The following is a 14,186-nucleotide window of genomic DNA, read 5'->3' as shown; positions in this document are numbered from 1 at the left end:
TTCCTTCCTTCCTTCCTTCCTTCCTTCCTTCCTTCCTTCCTTCCTTCCTACCTTCCTTCCTTCCTTTCTTCCTTCCTTCCTTCTTTCTTTCCTTCCTTCCTTCCTTCCTTCCTTCCTAAGAAAGGATTGTCTATCTATCTATGGGCAGCTATGTGGTACAGTGGATAGAGTTCTGGGCTGGGAGTCAGGAAGACCTAAATTCAAATCTGGCCTCAGACACTTACTAGCTGTGTGACCACGGGCAACTCACTTCACCTTGTTTGCCTCAAGTTTCCACATCTATAAAATGAGCTGGAGAAGGAAATGTCAAATCACTCCAGTAGCTTTATCAAGAAAATCCCAACTGGGGTCACAAATTGGACACGATTGAACAACAAAATCTATCCATCTTTCCACTCATCCATCCATCTATTCATCTTTCTATAGATGACTAAAGTAGTCATGCTTTAGAATAATAGCTAAAGTAGTAGATTCAGAATAGGGCTCCCCCTCCTCCACAGATTAACGCCTTACTAAGTCCAATTTCACAGATGACACAGAACAAAATAATGCAAAAAATTTTTTAAAATAACATTTACTCAATTGGTGTTTCTGCCAAGTCCCAAGCTAGGATTTTTAAAAACATGGAATCAGTAGGATATTTCCCTGCAGAGTTTTTACTATTTGCAATGATCACTTTTTTGTCTCTAAGAAGTCATAAAATATGCAATACATAAATTTTGCGAATGAATTTTTTCAAAATTTAAAGGAGCCATCAGCTGGCTCCTGGATCTCTAATAAGCTGTGTGACAATGATTAGGATATATAAATTTTACAAAAATAAATATTAAATAGTTATTCTGGCAAAGCAGCAGGTTTTATATTTACCTATGATCAGATTTCTCTAATCTATATATCTTTTCTATCTTTTCCGTTTACACACTCCATCTATCTCTATCCATTCATCCAAATATATATCCATTTATCCATCTGCCTTTCTCCTATCTATCCATTTATCTATCTACCCATCTCTCACCTATCCATCCCTTTATCTATCTGTCCATTCATTTATCCACTTATCTGTTCATCTGTAATCCATCTGTCTGTCTACTATGGCAGGGATCAAAGACCACCCACCAATAATCATAACCTCACAGCAGAGGCCGTTGGTGTAGGGATAGAATGCTGAACTTGTAGGAGGAGGACACTTGCTTTTGAATCTTTTTCTAGCACTTTCAGTGGGATCCTGGGCAAGGTACTTAACCTTTCAAGGCCTGGTTCCTCACCTATAAATGAAGGGTAACAACACCTGCTCTTGCTCGGTTGTTCAGTTGTTTCAGTTGTGTCTGACTCTTTGTGCCCTCTTTTTTTGTTTTTTGGCAAAGATACTAACTAGAGCAGTTTGCCATTTCCTCCTCCATTTCATTTCATTTTATTTTATTTTTTTTACAGTGAGGAAACAGAGGCAGACGGGGTGAAGTGACTTGTCCAGGGTCACACAGCTAGTAGGTGTGTGAGGCTGGATTTGAAGTCATGAAGATATGAATCTTCCTGATTCCAAGCCCGGCGGGTCTTAAATGAAATAATGGATATATGTTCTGTAAATCCTAAACTGCTATATAATTGAGGGAGCTAGGTATAATGGAGAGAGTGCAAGATTCATCATTTGAGGGCCTGGGTTCACATCCTAGCCCTTCCTCTTTCTGTAACTTGGGAAAGTCGCTTCACCTCTAGGTCTGTTTCTTTATCCATAAAATGAGGGAGTTGAACTAAATGGTGTTTCAGGTGCCTTTTAGGTCTAAATTGATGGCTCTATGAACTGTTGGCTATTATCTCAGTTGAAGGACCAATACATTTTTCTGCTTCCCATCTTTTTTTTCTTTTTTTGCAATTGGGGTTAAGTGACTTGCCCAGGGTCACACAGCTAGTAAGTATTGAGTGTTTGGTCTGAGGCCAGATTTGAACTTGGGTCCTCCTGACTTCAGGGCCGGTGCTCTATCCACTGCACCACCTAGCTGCCCCTCTGTTTCCCATCTGATCACTGTTAATGAGTACTGTCCTTTGAAAGAAAATGCCATTTTTCTTCTCTTGAATTTCAGTTGTGTGGCCCTTTGCATAAAGGAGAATTATGTTTAATGAGGCTTTTACTGATGTATCCTAAAAGTAATTGGATCATAGAGCTGCAGCTATAGGTAGAAGGGACCTTAGGGGTCATCTCATCCAATCCCATCATTTTAGAAGCTGAGATTACACAGTAAAATGACAGAACCAGGATTTCATCCCAGTGGAAAGGATCTGAATTCAAATCCTGATTCTCACTCTTAACTACTTGTGTGACCCATTCTCTAGGCCTCGGTTTGTTCTTTTATAAAACAAAGTAGTTGGACTCAACGATCGGAGGTCCCTTATGGTTCTTAGTCAATGATATTGAATCTTCTGATTCTCTGGACCATGATCTCCATCAGGAAAAGAGCTGTTTGCTCCATGGGGCATGAGAGGACTTCTTTACTAGAAGATGAGAAGGAGGAGAGAGAAGGAGAGGGGGTGGGTCAAGAAAGGAGCTATAAAGTACCTTACGTGTGTCTGCATCTCATGGGAGGCATCATTTGTTAAGTGTCCTAGGGTCAGCCAGCGTGAGGGGCAAGTGTCTTAGGGTCAGCCAGCTTGAGGGGCAGGATGTGAGCCCCACGTCGGGGCTTCTGCTTGCTCTTCTAGAGCAGGCTGCCAGACAATGGAATGACTGTGATGTCACACCGTGAGGGCATCCAAGGGCTGGGACGCTGCTCTGGCCCCCTCCATTCCTGACGTGGTAAAAGCTGTTGGGAGCTGCAGAGATGTCTATCCGCGGTAGGCCCCTTTGTTTCCTTTGAGGCTGTGGTCCTTCTTTCTTTGGCAGAGTTATTGTTATCCTTAAAAATTATTAAGCACTAAGTTTAAAAATAGTTCAACAAGAGACCTGTGAAAGAGGTGAGAGGGTCTGGGTATTCAGACTCTCAAGGAAGAGGCAAAATGACTTGGGTTGATTTGTGCCTAGCAAGGGAAAACACTGGATTCATTTAGGTGGGCTAGAATGAATGTTGCTTTTACTGAATAGTAATTGTACCTATTATGTGCCAGGCATTGTGCTAAGCACATGTCCTGGGAGGTAGGTGATGTTATAATCCCCATTTTGCAGTTAAAGAAACTGAGGCAAACAGAGATTAAATGATTTGCTCAAAGTCACACAGCTAAATTTGAACTTGAGCCTTCCTAACCAAAGACCCAGCACTGTATGCACTATGGTGCCACCTAACTGCCTTGAAGGACCACAGGTCCTTTCTCAAAGCACATTTCATCTTGTCTCATTTAACTGTCACCAGGACCTTGTATGGTATAAAGGGCAGGCATTATTATCTTCCTGTGAGAGATAAAGAAGTGTTGAGGGCAAAGGTTGTCTCATTTCTGTTCTCTCTCCAGCACCTAGCGTAGTGTGCCTGGTACGTAACAGGCACTTCATAAAATGCTCATTTGTTTTTTCAGCATATCCAAGGTTACATAGGTGCAGAGTTAGGACCATGGTCAGGGGCTTTAGAGCCAGCTAGCACCTTCAAGACCATCTAGTCTAGGGTTGGAAACTGTTGGCAGCCTTCGCCAACCAATAGACTCCTTTTCAGAGTAATATTCTTCAATGCATAGAATAAAATACACTGATACAAAGGAAACCAATTACATTGAAATACTGCTATCAAAATATTGAAAATGAAACATTCAAGGACCACAGGCTAAGAATTACTGATGTAGTCCAACCCCAACCTTAGAGAACATCTAGTGATTTTATAGAGGAGGCAACTGGTACTAAGAGAAGGAATTTTATATATATGCACACATATACATATACACCATACACATATACATACACGAACATATATATGTATGTGTGTGCATGTACTGTATATGTATACATACACACACACACACACACATACATCCAGGTGGAAGCAGTAGATTGAGTGCCCACCCTAGAATTTGGAGGGTTCGTCTTCCTGAGGTCAAATCCATCCTCAGACACTTACTACATGAGTGACCCTGAACAAGTCATTTAATCCTATTTGCCTCAGTTTCCTCATCTGTCAATTGAGCTGGAGGAGGAAAAGGCAAACCACTCTGGGATCTTTGCCCAAGAAAACCCCAAATGGGGTCATAAAGAGTCGAACATGACTGAAACAACTGAACAGCAACAAAATATGTCAAAAGAAGGTATTCTATACGTCAAAAAGATATAACTTCCTTGAGGGAAAGGACTTTTTCCTTTTCTTCTCTTTGTATGCCCAGCACAATGCATTATAGTGGGACCTTATTTTGATGCTTGTTGAGTTGAATTGCTAAGGACCATGGATTTAGAACCTGAAGGGATGTTTAAATCTTGTGTCGGTCCAACCCCTTCATTTTGTAGGTGAATTAATAGCAGAGCATGAGAATTTGCACTCAGGTATTCTGGATCCAGATGAATGCTGTCTCTCAAGAACCCCATTGTCTTGATTCTCAACCCAGAGCTCTTTACATATGACCATGGTCCTGGAGATGATTACCCATCTCCACTGATGAAAACAGATTTAACTTGGCGATGTAGGATTAGAAGTTCTCTGAGGGCAGGGACTGTTATTCATTGCTGTCTTTCTATCTTCTCATACCTGGCACACATCGCTGTCACTTAAATATTTATTAACTGCCTGACTGCTTAGTGTAGTGCCTGGCGCGGAGCAGTCTTTTACTACATGGTTGTTGAATAATATTAAACCAGGACAGATTTTGATTAGGACTAAGGAAGATGACAGGTGTCAGGAGGTTGGGACGTATTACTTGGTGTAGCCTCTTTTCTGCCAAGTTCTAAAAGTGGGAAAGAAACCTTGGTATTGTATCAGTAGAGTTGGTCATGCCCAGAAGCAGGGGGTGTGGGACTCTTGTGGTCCCTTCTAATTTCATCTATAAAATGGGGATAATAATAGCACTTATCTCCTAGGGTTGTGAAGATAAATGAAATATCATTTGTTAGGTGCTTTGCAAACCTTAAAGCATTGTTTATGTAAATGCTTTGTTGTCGAGTTGTTTTTTAGTCATGTCCAACTCTTCGTGACCCCATTTGATGTTTTCTTGGCAAAGATACTGGAGTGGTTTGCCATTTCCTTCTCCAGCTCATTTTAGAGATGAGGAAACTGAGGCAAACGGGGTTAAGTGACTTGCCCAGGGTCACATAGCTAGTAATGTTTGAGGCCGGATTTGAACTCAGGTCTTCCTGACTCCTGGCCTGGTACTCTATCCACTATGCCACCTAGCTGCCGCATGTAAATGCTAGCTAGTTATTATTCCGTGATTTCATCCACAAGTGTGTTCAGAAGCATGGACCCAGCATGTGCCTCTGCCTGTTGGGAATTTGTGTTGCATAGTCTTATATAATGCATGTCTTTTTTATTTCTAGCATTGTAGGGTTTTTTTTTTAAATTCAAATTCTATTTTAAGTTTTACCGATGTCTTTTGTTTTTACCTCAAGGCATTTCTTGATATGCCTTCCTGCCACCGAATCATCACTTTTAACGGTTCTCTTCGAAAACAAAGGCCAAATAACAATAACAATTTTTAACAATAAAAATAGTTGAGCCAAACTATCATGGTGCAGGAGAAGGAGTCTTGCTTCAGAAGTCAGAGAACCTGGGTTCAAATCTTACCTTTGGTCCTTACTACCTGTGTGACCTTGGACAAATCTCTTAAACTCCCTAGGCCTCAGTTTCTCCATCTGTCAAATGAGGGGGTTGGACTAGATGGCCACTGAAGGTCCTTTTAAAGGCTGTAATTCTATGACTCTGTGACCAGCCAGCAGCATGAGCATGTCTGAGAGCACATCCATTTCCTCTCCCCTACTCCTTCACCGAGAGGAGGAATGTGTGATTCATCACTTGTTCTTTGACCCTGTGATTGGTCCTTAGAGTCAATCAGAGTCTGTGACTGCCTTTTGGTATGATTTTTATTCATTGTTATTGTATCATTCTTTTATTTCTGCACTCTGGATCAGTTCACTCAGGTCTGCTCTGGTTTTGTTTAGAGGGTTCAAAGTCCAATTAACAGGCTTTTGGCTTCATCTAGGTGAGGAGGCCCCTTGAAGGCAAGACTTGCTTCTTTCCACCTAGACAAAGTAAGGTCCTGAAAGCCAAGACTGTCCTCTGCTCTTCTCAGGACAAAACCCACTTCCCCATGAAGTAGTGGCTAGAATGGAAATGAGAATGCACCATTTGAATTAAATGGGACTAATAATTCCTACCTCTCAGTAGTTTGGGAGGCTTAATTATTTGTAAAACAAGCACTTGAAGGACTTTGGGATGGAGGATGTAAAGGAAGTATTGCATCTCATGAAAGCAGCAATAAAAGCTAATGGTTCCTGTCATGTACCAGAGTTAGCTTTTTCCATATTGTACCTCTCAAAGTAGCTCAGTTGGGTGGATGAGAAACTGTAGTTAATTTCGGGATGAGAATATAATGAAGAAAATTACTTTCCTCTCCTCTAAATGTGAGCTGAGTTACTATGGGAATCTGGAGTTCTAAAATGATAGCTCTTATGTCTTGAATTAAAGTCCTGAAAGCCTTTTTGGATCTCACTGTGGCCTTCATGGTGAGGTCTGGAAGAAGTAACTTTACAAAGTGCTCCATGCACACTGTTTGTTTTCCCTTCTTGGCGGCAGATATCAGCGACATCCATCGCTTCCTCACCATATTCTACCAGCCACAGGCGGACATCATTCAAGCAGCTCAGAAACTGCTCTCTGATGAGCGAGCTCCCTTGAGGCAGAAACTTCTTGCGGACTTCCTTCACAACATTAGCGAAAACATCCAGGCAGAAACCCGAGAGGAGGATGGGCCGTGGTTTGAAGGCATGTTCTGGGTTATTGTTCCCTCAGAGGGCTGGTTTATTAGCTGTCTCGAGATGTGGGGGTAGAAGGTGCTCCCCTGAGCCAGGAAGTTGAGTTCTGGCTCAGTTATCCAAGCAAACTGGACCAAGGAGACATCAGTGTATATACACGGGGTTCAAGGAAAAGGGTGCTGGATTTGGAGTTAAGAGGCCTGCTTTCAGATCTCAGATCTGCCACTTACTAGCTGTGTGACCTTGGGCAAATCAATTTATCTCACTCAGTTCCTCATGTGTAAAAGAAGGGGGTTGTACTTGATGCCCTCTCAGGCCCTCTGAGGTCAGAACCAATGAGCACACTTCTCTGAGGCTCGTTTAGGCTCCCCTTCTGAATTGAGCTGAGAACTTTATGTCCACAATAATTGAACTTGTTGGATTACTTGGAGACCTCATAGAAGTCCTACTTCTTATCCTGGTTGGCTTTCAGATAAAATGATTGATATGAAAACATGAAGTTAAGAGGCAGTGTGGGACAATGGCAGGAGTAATCGATCTGGAGTCAGAAGATTCAAATCTCCTGATGGCTACTTTCTACCTGGGTGACCTTGGACAAGTCATTTAACTTTTTTGAGGTTTGCTTTGCTCATCTGTAAAATGAGGGGGTAGGACTATTTAGCCTTCCATCTCCAAACCTGTGATCCTGTGATTAAAATATATGATGGGATCTCGGATTTCATACTTCATCAGCATAGGAAACTTCTTTCCCAATGCAGGTGGCCACACTTGTTTATTTCTCGGATTAGTCCTAGGTGTCACCCAAAGGGGTGATAGGATCATTGACTTAGAGCTGAAAGGGACTTTCCAGATACTTTAATCCAACACTCTTTCTTTTATATATGAGCAAACTGAGGCTCGGGAACATCCAGTGACTTGGCCACAGTCACACAGCTAGTAGATGTAAGGGGAAGCATTTGACCCGAGAGTCAGCATTCTTTCCGCTGTGCTAGCCTGCTTGTATAAATGTGTATGTGTCACCTGAATGATGCTGTTACTGGGAAAATGAGCGTGTAGACCTGAATATCTGAACTGGCAGGTGGAGGACCTAATTCTCTTGCTTCCTAAGAGCCGAAAGTTTTTGTGGGTGGTGGTATCTTTGTGTGTGCTGATGGACGAGAGACCTATCATGATGTTCTTTTAAGAATTGCATTCTCTGCTACTAAGCTAACTGTAAGGAATTCTGTATTGTTATGAAGCTCACTTTTGAGCCAGAGGATCTGGGTTCAAATCTTGTCTCTGTTACCACCTGGTGTCTAATAATAATATGTTTATATTATTATATTATTACATAATATATGTAATAATAGCTTATATAGCTAATAATATAAAAAAATAATATGGTATATTTTTTATAATAATAGCTTGTGTATATGTATATATACATATATAATATATTATTATATATTATATATAATGTATTAAATATATATATATATATAGTCTTACTATGTGTCAGGTACCATGCTGATCACTTTACAAATAATACCTAAATTGATCCTGACAACAACCCTAGGAGGTAGGTGCTATTATTTTCCTCATTTTACAGATGGGGAAACTGAGATTGAGTCTAAGTGATTTGCCTGGGGTCACACAGCTTTAAACTCAGGTCTTCCTGACTTCAGGCCTGGTTCTCTGTGCACTGTTTCACCTAGCTCCCTCCAGGCCTCAGTTTCCTCATCTGAAAAATAAAGGGGTTGACCTACATGGCCTCTAAGGTCCTTTCTAGCTGTAAATTTATGATCCTATAATCTTATTTCTCAAAATTCAGGCAGTTTTTCAGGATGGGACCTTAGAAGCCTTGGCTAAGAAAAGCCCATGAGGATAAACATTTTGGTCAAGAGAGCAGGTCCATGAATCTGAATACCCGGTAGGGTGCTGTTGGGCATCCTCATCCTTTGCCATTAGGAAAACCTTTTCTGTCCCATTGGTGTGCTCCATGTTAGTATCCTCTCTTTCCTTCCAGGTTTGGAGTCTCGGTTTAGGAATAAGTCTAGCTATTTGAGGTATAGCTGTGAGAGCCGCATACGGAGTTATCTGAAAGAGGTGAGTGTCTGTTCAAAGCCAGGTCTGTTGACTGTCTAGATCACTACTGTGTTGTGAGATGGACAGTATGGGAAAGATTCCAATCCAGGAGACTCCTGTGGGATTGCTTCCCATGGTCCTGGGTTCTGCTTTTGGCCAGGTGCTCAGCTGAGTCTTCTGTTGCAGCTTTGAAGATAATGAGGAAGAATTCTTGCCCGCCATTGTTTCAGAATCTCAGTAGGGTATAGTGGTAGGAATACTGCCTCCAAAGCCAGAAGACCTGGGATCAAATCTTGCCTCTGACTCTTGTTACCTCCTTGGCCTTGGGTGAATCACCTAACCTCCCTGGGCCTCAGTTTCATCATCTATAAAATTAGAGCTTAGACTAGATTCCATCTTGAAGCTGTGCCATCTATGATCAGTGGAGGGAGTGCTGGGGGGTTGGGGTATCAGGAAGACCTGAATTCAAATCCTGCCTAAGATACTTACTGTCTGTGTGACCCTGGGCAAGTCACTTAATCCCACTCTGTCTCAGTTTCCTCATATATATATATATTTAATCCCACTATATATATATATATGAAACCTCTAATATATATCTAAGATATGTAAGACCTGTAAGATTCCATTTAATTTTAAAGCTATAAATGTTGAGTTTTTAGAACTTCCCTATGAATAAAAGACTCATAGGATCGTGGACTTGGAGCTAGAAGGGTCACCAGAGATCTAGTATAACTTCTTCCTTTTATAAATAAGGAAACTGAGGCATAGCAGGTGAAGTGATTTGCCCAAAGTCACACAGATAGCTCTGCCAGTTAAGTAGCAAAACTGGGATTTGAACCCAGATTTCTGTAGAACCATTTAGTTGTCGAGATCTTATATTTTTCTGTTATTTTTGAGGCAGCTTAGGTGGTTCAGTGGGTAGACAGTTGGAACTCAGGAAGACCCGAGTTCAGCCTCTGCATCAGATACTTAATAGCTGTGTGAACCTGGCAAATTACTTAACTTCTCTGTGCCTCAGTTTCCTTATCTTGTAAAATGGGATTAATAACAGGCACCTACCTCCTAGGGTTGTTGTGAGTACTTTATAAATCTTAAAAGTGCTATATAAATGCTAACTATTATTATTTACTATTATTATTCTTGAGATCTTTTTTTTGGGGGGGGGGGAAGGGCAATTAGGGTTAAGTGACTCACCCAGGGCCAGTATCCTATCCACTGGACCACCTCACTGCCTCTCTTGAGATCTTATACTTTGCTATTAAAAAGTATGATCATAAAATCATGGCTTTAAAGCTGGAAGGGACCTGAGAGGTCATTTAGTCCAACCCTCTCATTTTACAGATGAGGAAGATGAGGGCTAGAAAGGTCTTGTTCCTTATCCCACTTAACTCATAGCTAAGGTCACAAATGCTCTAGAATTTCCTTCAGGCTTTAAAAAAAGTGAGGGCAAAGTAGTGGGTCCATTTTCAAGGCATTCTCAAGGAAGGATTCCTTGTACTCAGGCCTTGTTAAGGGTCTGAACACATTCTGCATCATTTTCACTGGTGGAAGGATGCTCCCAGGGCTCTGCTTTTTCCGACCTGTAAGATGACAGCTGGTGCTATTGTTTCCAAGGAGCCGGAAGCTCCGTTTTCTCTTCCCTCCTCTTCCCACCCATTCTGCCCTGGCTGAACATAACATCTGTGTTCTTCTGTAGCATTGAAGAATACACTTCCTGGTACATAACAAGTGCATAGGACAGCTGCAGGCATGTCCTCCCTTTCCTCTGGGTCAAGCCCAATCAAATCATCTGTCGATGAAAACATGAACTCTCAAGGGGCTCTCAGGTTGATGATGTGTACATGCCTTGCTTGGACTTAACCTAATAGGAAAGCAGTGTAATGCTTCCATGGATACAGGACTTGCCAATAAGCCTGGGTAGATGCCCCAGTAAATACAGATGCAAGTGAGGGTGCTGGGCTTTATTCTCATTTTTATTTTTGAAAGCGTAGTCTTTGCAATTCTATGTCCTCTTGTCTCCTGCATTTGTCTCCTTCTCACTTATACCACAAACATCCTAATTCATCATTGCCTCTGGCCTAGACTCGTGGAAGAGCCTCCAGATGGGTCTCTTTGCATCCATTCTTTCCCCTCTCCAATTCAGCGTCCAAACTACTCCCAAAGGACATGTCTGACCATATTGTCCCACTGCTCAACAAGCTACAGGCTAAAACTGCATCCAGATAAAACAAAACTTCTGTTTGGTATTTAAAAGTGGACCTTTCCCTTTCTTTCTAGGCTGATTATATATTTCTCTTCCTCCTACACTTAGTGCTATACTATTGCTTTTTTCTATAAATGACATTTGGGACAGCTAGGTGACGCAGTGTCAGAGCACTGGAGTAAGGAAGACTCATCTTCCTGAGATCAAATCCAGCCTCAGACACTTACGAGTGGTGTGACCTTGGGCAAGTCACTTAGCCTTGTTTGCCTTAGTTTCCTCACCTGTCAAATGAGCTGAAGAAGGAAATGGCCAACCGCTCCAGTATCACTGACAAGAAAACCCCAAATGGGGTCATGAAGAGTAAGACGTGACTGAACAATATATGACATTACATTTCCAATCTCCATACTCAAATTATATTCCTGCATCACCTATACCTCTTGTACCCTCTAGTCCCTTCTAGGTTCATTTCATATGCCACCTTCTTTGAGAAGCTTTCCTGATGATCTCTCTACCACCCTCCCTCCCGACCCAGTTAATGCCCCATGCCAATTTGCTGTGAATTTATTTTGCATCTATTTACCTAATTGGTGACTATGTTGTATCCTTGAAACTTCAGCCTGGCATTTAAAAAAAAATTGGACTAGGTCTGTCATTTCACTGATGTCAGAAATTCCCAGTGAGGAAATTCCTTTTACTAGTGTATCTTCTATGTAGCTTTATAGGCTTAGAGAGTTGCTTAGGCCAACTTGCCCAGGGTCACATAGCCACCATGTGTCTGTCATAGGCAGGACTTGAAACCAGGTCTTCTCACGATGAAGCCAACTCTTTATTCCTATGCCCCAGACACCTCTTACCTTATGGCTAATAAATGTTTATTGATCAGTTGAAAGCTGGAACACTTCAACAGACCCACCTGAAAAACGTGTTCTATTATACCATTCGTCAGATGGAAGCAAAAGATCTGTGTCGTGTCTTGTATGATTGATCCTCTGGGCTTCCTTTCTGTCTTCTTATAGGTGAATGCTCATGCCTCCACCCTCGATCCCCAGCCTCGAGCAGAATATCTGAAAATCATTGGCCAAATGTGTGAGAAACTGAAATCGGAGCGCTACAATGGCAGCTACTTTGACAGGAGAGACAAAGTGAGAGAGCGTCTTTGTACAGCAGAAGGCTGGTTCTCTTGTCAGGTGGGTAGTGGGGCATTCACTCAAGAGTGAGCAGCTGTTGCCTATGGGACCAGACTTCATCAGTCTGCTCTTATCTTGAACTGAGTCCTGATCTGGGGTTGTAGGGAACCAAATTGGGAAGTATATGGAAGCTCTTAGCTTTTTAGTTAAAAGGAGGTTTTTGCCTCCTTCCCTTTTCCACTTAGAATCCCACAATCTCAGAGATAGAAGGGGTCTCTAGGCCATCTAGTCCAATCTGTACCTGTGAGATTCCCTCCTACAACAGCCCCAACAAGTGGCCATCCAATCATCTGTGGGCCTGAACTGATGAGTTCCCTAAATAAAGGGAGAATTGGTATGAAATAGAGGTCCGATTGTTGTGAGCTTTTAATGCCAGACAGAGGGGTTTGCATGGAAGGGGTGGGGGGGGGGGAAGAGCTTGCCATGACTTTTGGTTCTTTTAGAAGTAAGAAAGGGGAAATTAACCACAACTGGATGGCATTGCCAGTGTATACCCAATCCAGTATCTTGTAACACAATGATTAATGGACCTGGAGAAGAAGTATCCAGGATGATAGATTTTGAGGTAGGAGGGACCTTAGAAGTTATTAGATCTAACGCTCTCATTTTACAGATGACACCAAAGCCCAGAGCTCAGTTCCTCTGATTCCAATTCTAGTTTTCTTTATCCTACCTCCTTCTATGGCATGCTCCAGGGATCTGTCTTTGGCCTTGTTCTGTTCAATATAGTTTAAAAATTTCATTAATATCTTTTGCTTGCATGGTATATATCAGCTTCATCTCCAAATCTCTCTTATCTTTCCATCCCTGCTCAGACAGTGAGCTTTTGTAACAAAGAATAAAAAAAAAGAGGAAATAAAACAAACAAACAAACAGCTCAGCAAAACATAATCGACACTGCCTATTCAATGTTTTTTATCAGTTACTCAGGTGGAGATAAGAGATGCTTGCTTATCAATGTGGCAGATGGCACAAAGCTAGGAGGTGTAATCATTACATCTGATGATGCCATCGGAATCCAAAGAGATCAAAACAGTTTAGAACAGTAGGCTAAATCTAAGGGGACTCAGTTCAATAAAGAGAAATGTAAAAGCCTACTAAGGAATTAAAAAACAAACCAAAACATGACTGTATAAGGAGAGGACAGGAAATGTGTGTCTAGGCAACAGTTCACGTCAACAAGATGTAGGGGTGTTAGTGGACTACAACGTGAGTCGGCAGTGTGTTCTAGCAGTTAACTTTGGCTGTGTTAATAGGATCAGAGCCAGGGCAATGCATCCCCCTTAATTGTAGTGACTTTCTTCTGAGAGTACCCCCAATTGATGCTGTCTATGTCTCGTTTGTACATAATTGTTTGCTTGTTATGTCCTCCGTTAGACTTTGCATTTCTTTCTTTTTTTTTTTTTTTAAGGCAATTGGGTTAAGTGACTTGCCCAGTGTCACACAGCTAGTAAGTGTTGAGGGTTTGGTCTGAGGCCGAATTTGAACTTACGTCCTCCTGACTTCAGGGCGGTGCTCTATCCGCTGTGCCACCTAGCTGCCCCCAGAGACTCTGCATTTCTTAAGAGCTGGGACTGTTGTTTGCCTTTCTTTGTGTATCCCCAGCAATTAGCACAGTGCTTGGAACATAGTAGGTGCTTAATAAATGCTCATTGACTTGTATAGCTTTGCTATTCTCGGTCCTGAACAGGTGGCATTTGGAGTCTCATCTTAAGAAGGATATTGACAAAGCGGAGCATTTTAGGAAGGATATTGACAAAGCAGAGCATCTTAGGAAGGATATTGACAAAGTGGAGCATCTTAGGAAGGATATTGACGAAGTGGAGCATCTTAGGAAGGATATTGACGAAGTGGAGCA

At 41.9% G+C, this 14,186-nt stretch overlaps 1 protein-coding gene across 2 annotated transcripts in view; it reads left to right on the top strand.

The window, feature by feature from the left end:
- LOC114029462 (DNA fragmentation factor subunit beta-like) overlaps nt 1-14,186 on the top strand; it is a 25,443-nt gene that overhangs the window by 3,501 nt on the left and 7,756 nt on the right. The window contains exons 3-5 of one of the 2 annotated variants that reach the window (XM_027843905.1): nt 6,690-6,878; nt 8,874-8,953; nt 12,158-12,328. In XM_027843905.1, coding sequence (XP_027699706.1) covers nt 6,690-6,878; nt 8,874-8,953; nt 12,158-12,328 — 440 coding nt within the window. The remainder of the gene's footprint in view (nt 1-6,689; nt 6,879-8,873; nt 8,954-12,157; nt 12,329-14,186) is intronic. The other variant, XM_027843906.1, reaches the window with a different exon arrangement.

The sequence above is a fragment of the Vombatus ursinus genome, unplaced genomic scaffold (assembly GCF_900497805.2).
Source record: "Vombatus ursinus unplaced genomic scaffold, bare-nosed wombat genome assembly UNPS02014932.1, whole genome shotgun sequence".
Taxonomy (NCBI): domain Eukaryota; kingdom Metazoa; phylum Chordata; class Mammalia; order Diprotodontia; family Vombatidae; genus Vombatus; species Vombatus ursinus.
Note: the sequence above shows the minus strand (reverse complement) of the source record. Positions and strands in the feature narration are given on the sequence as shown.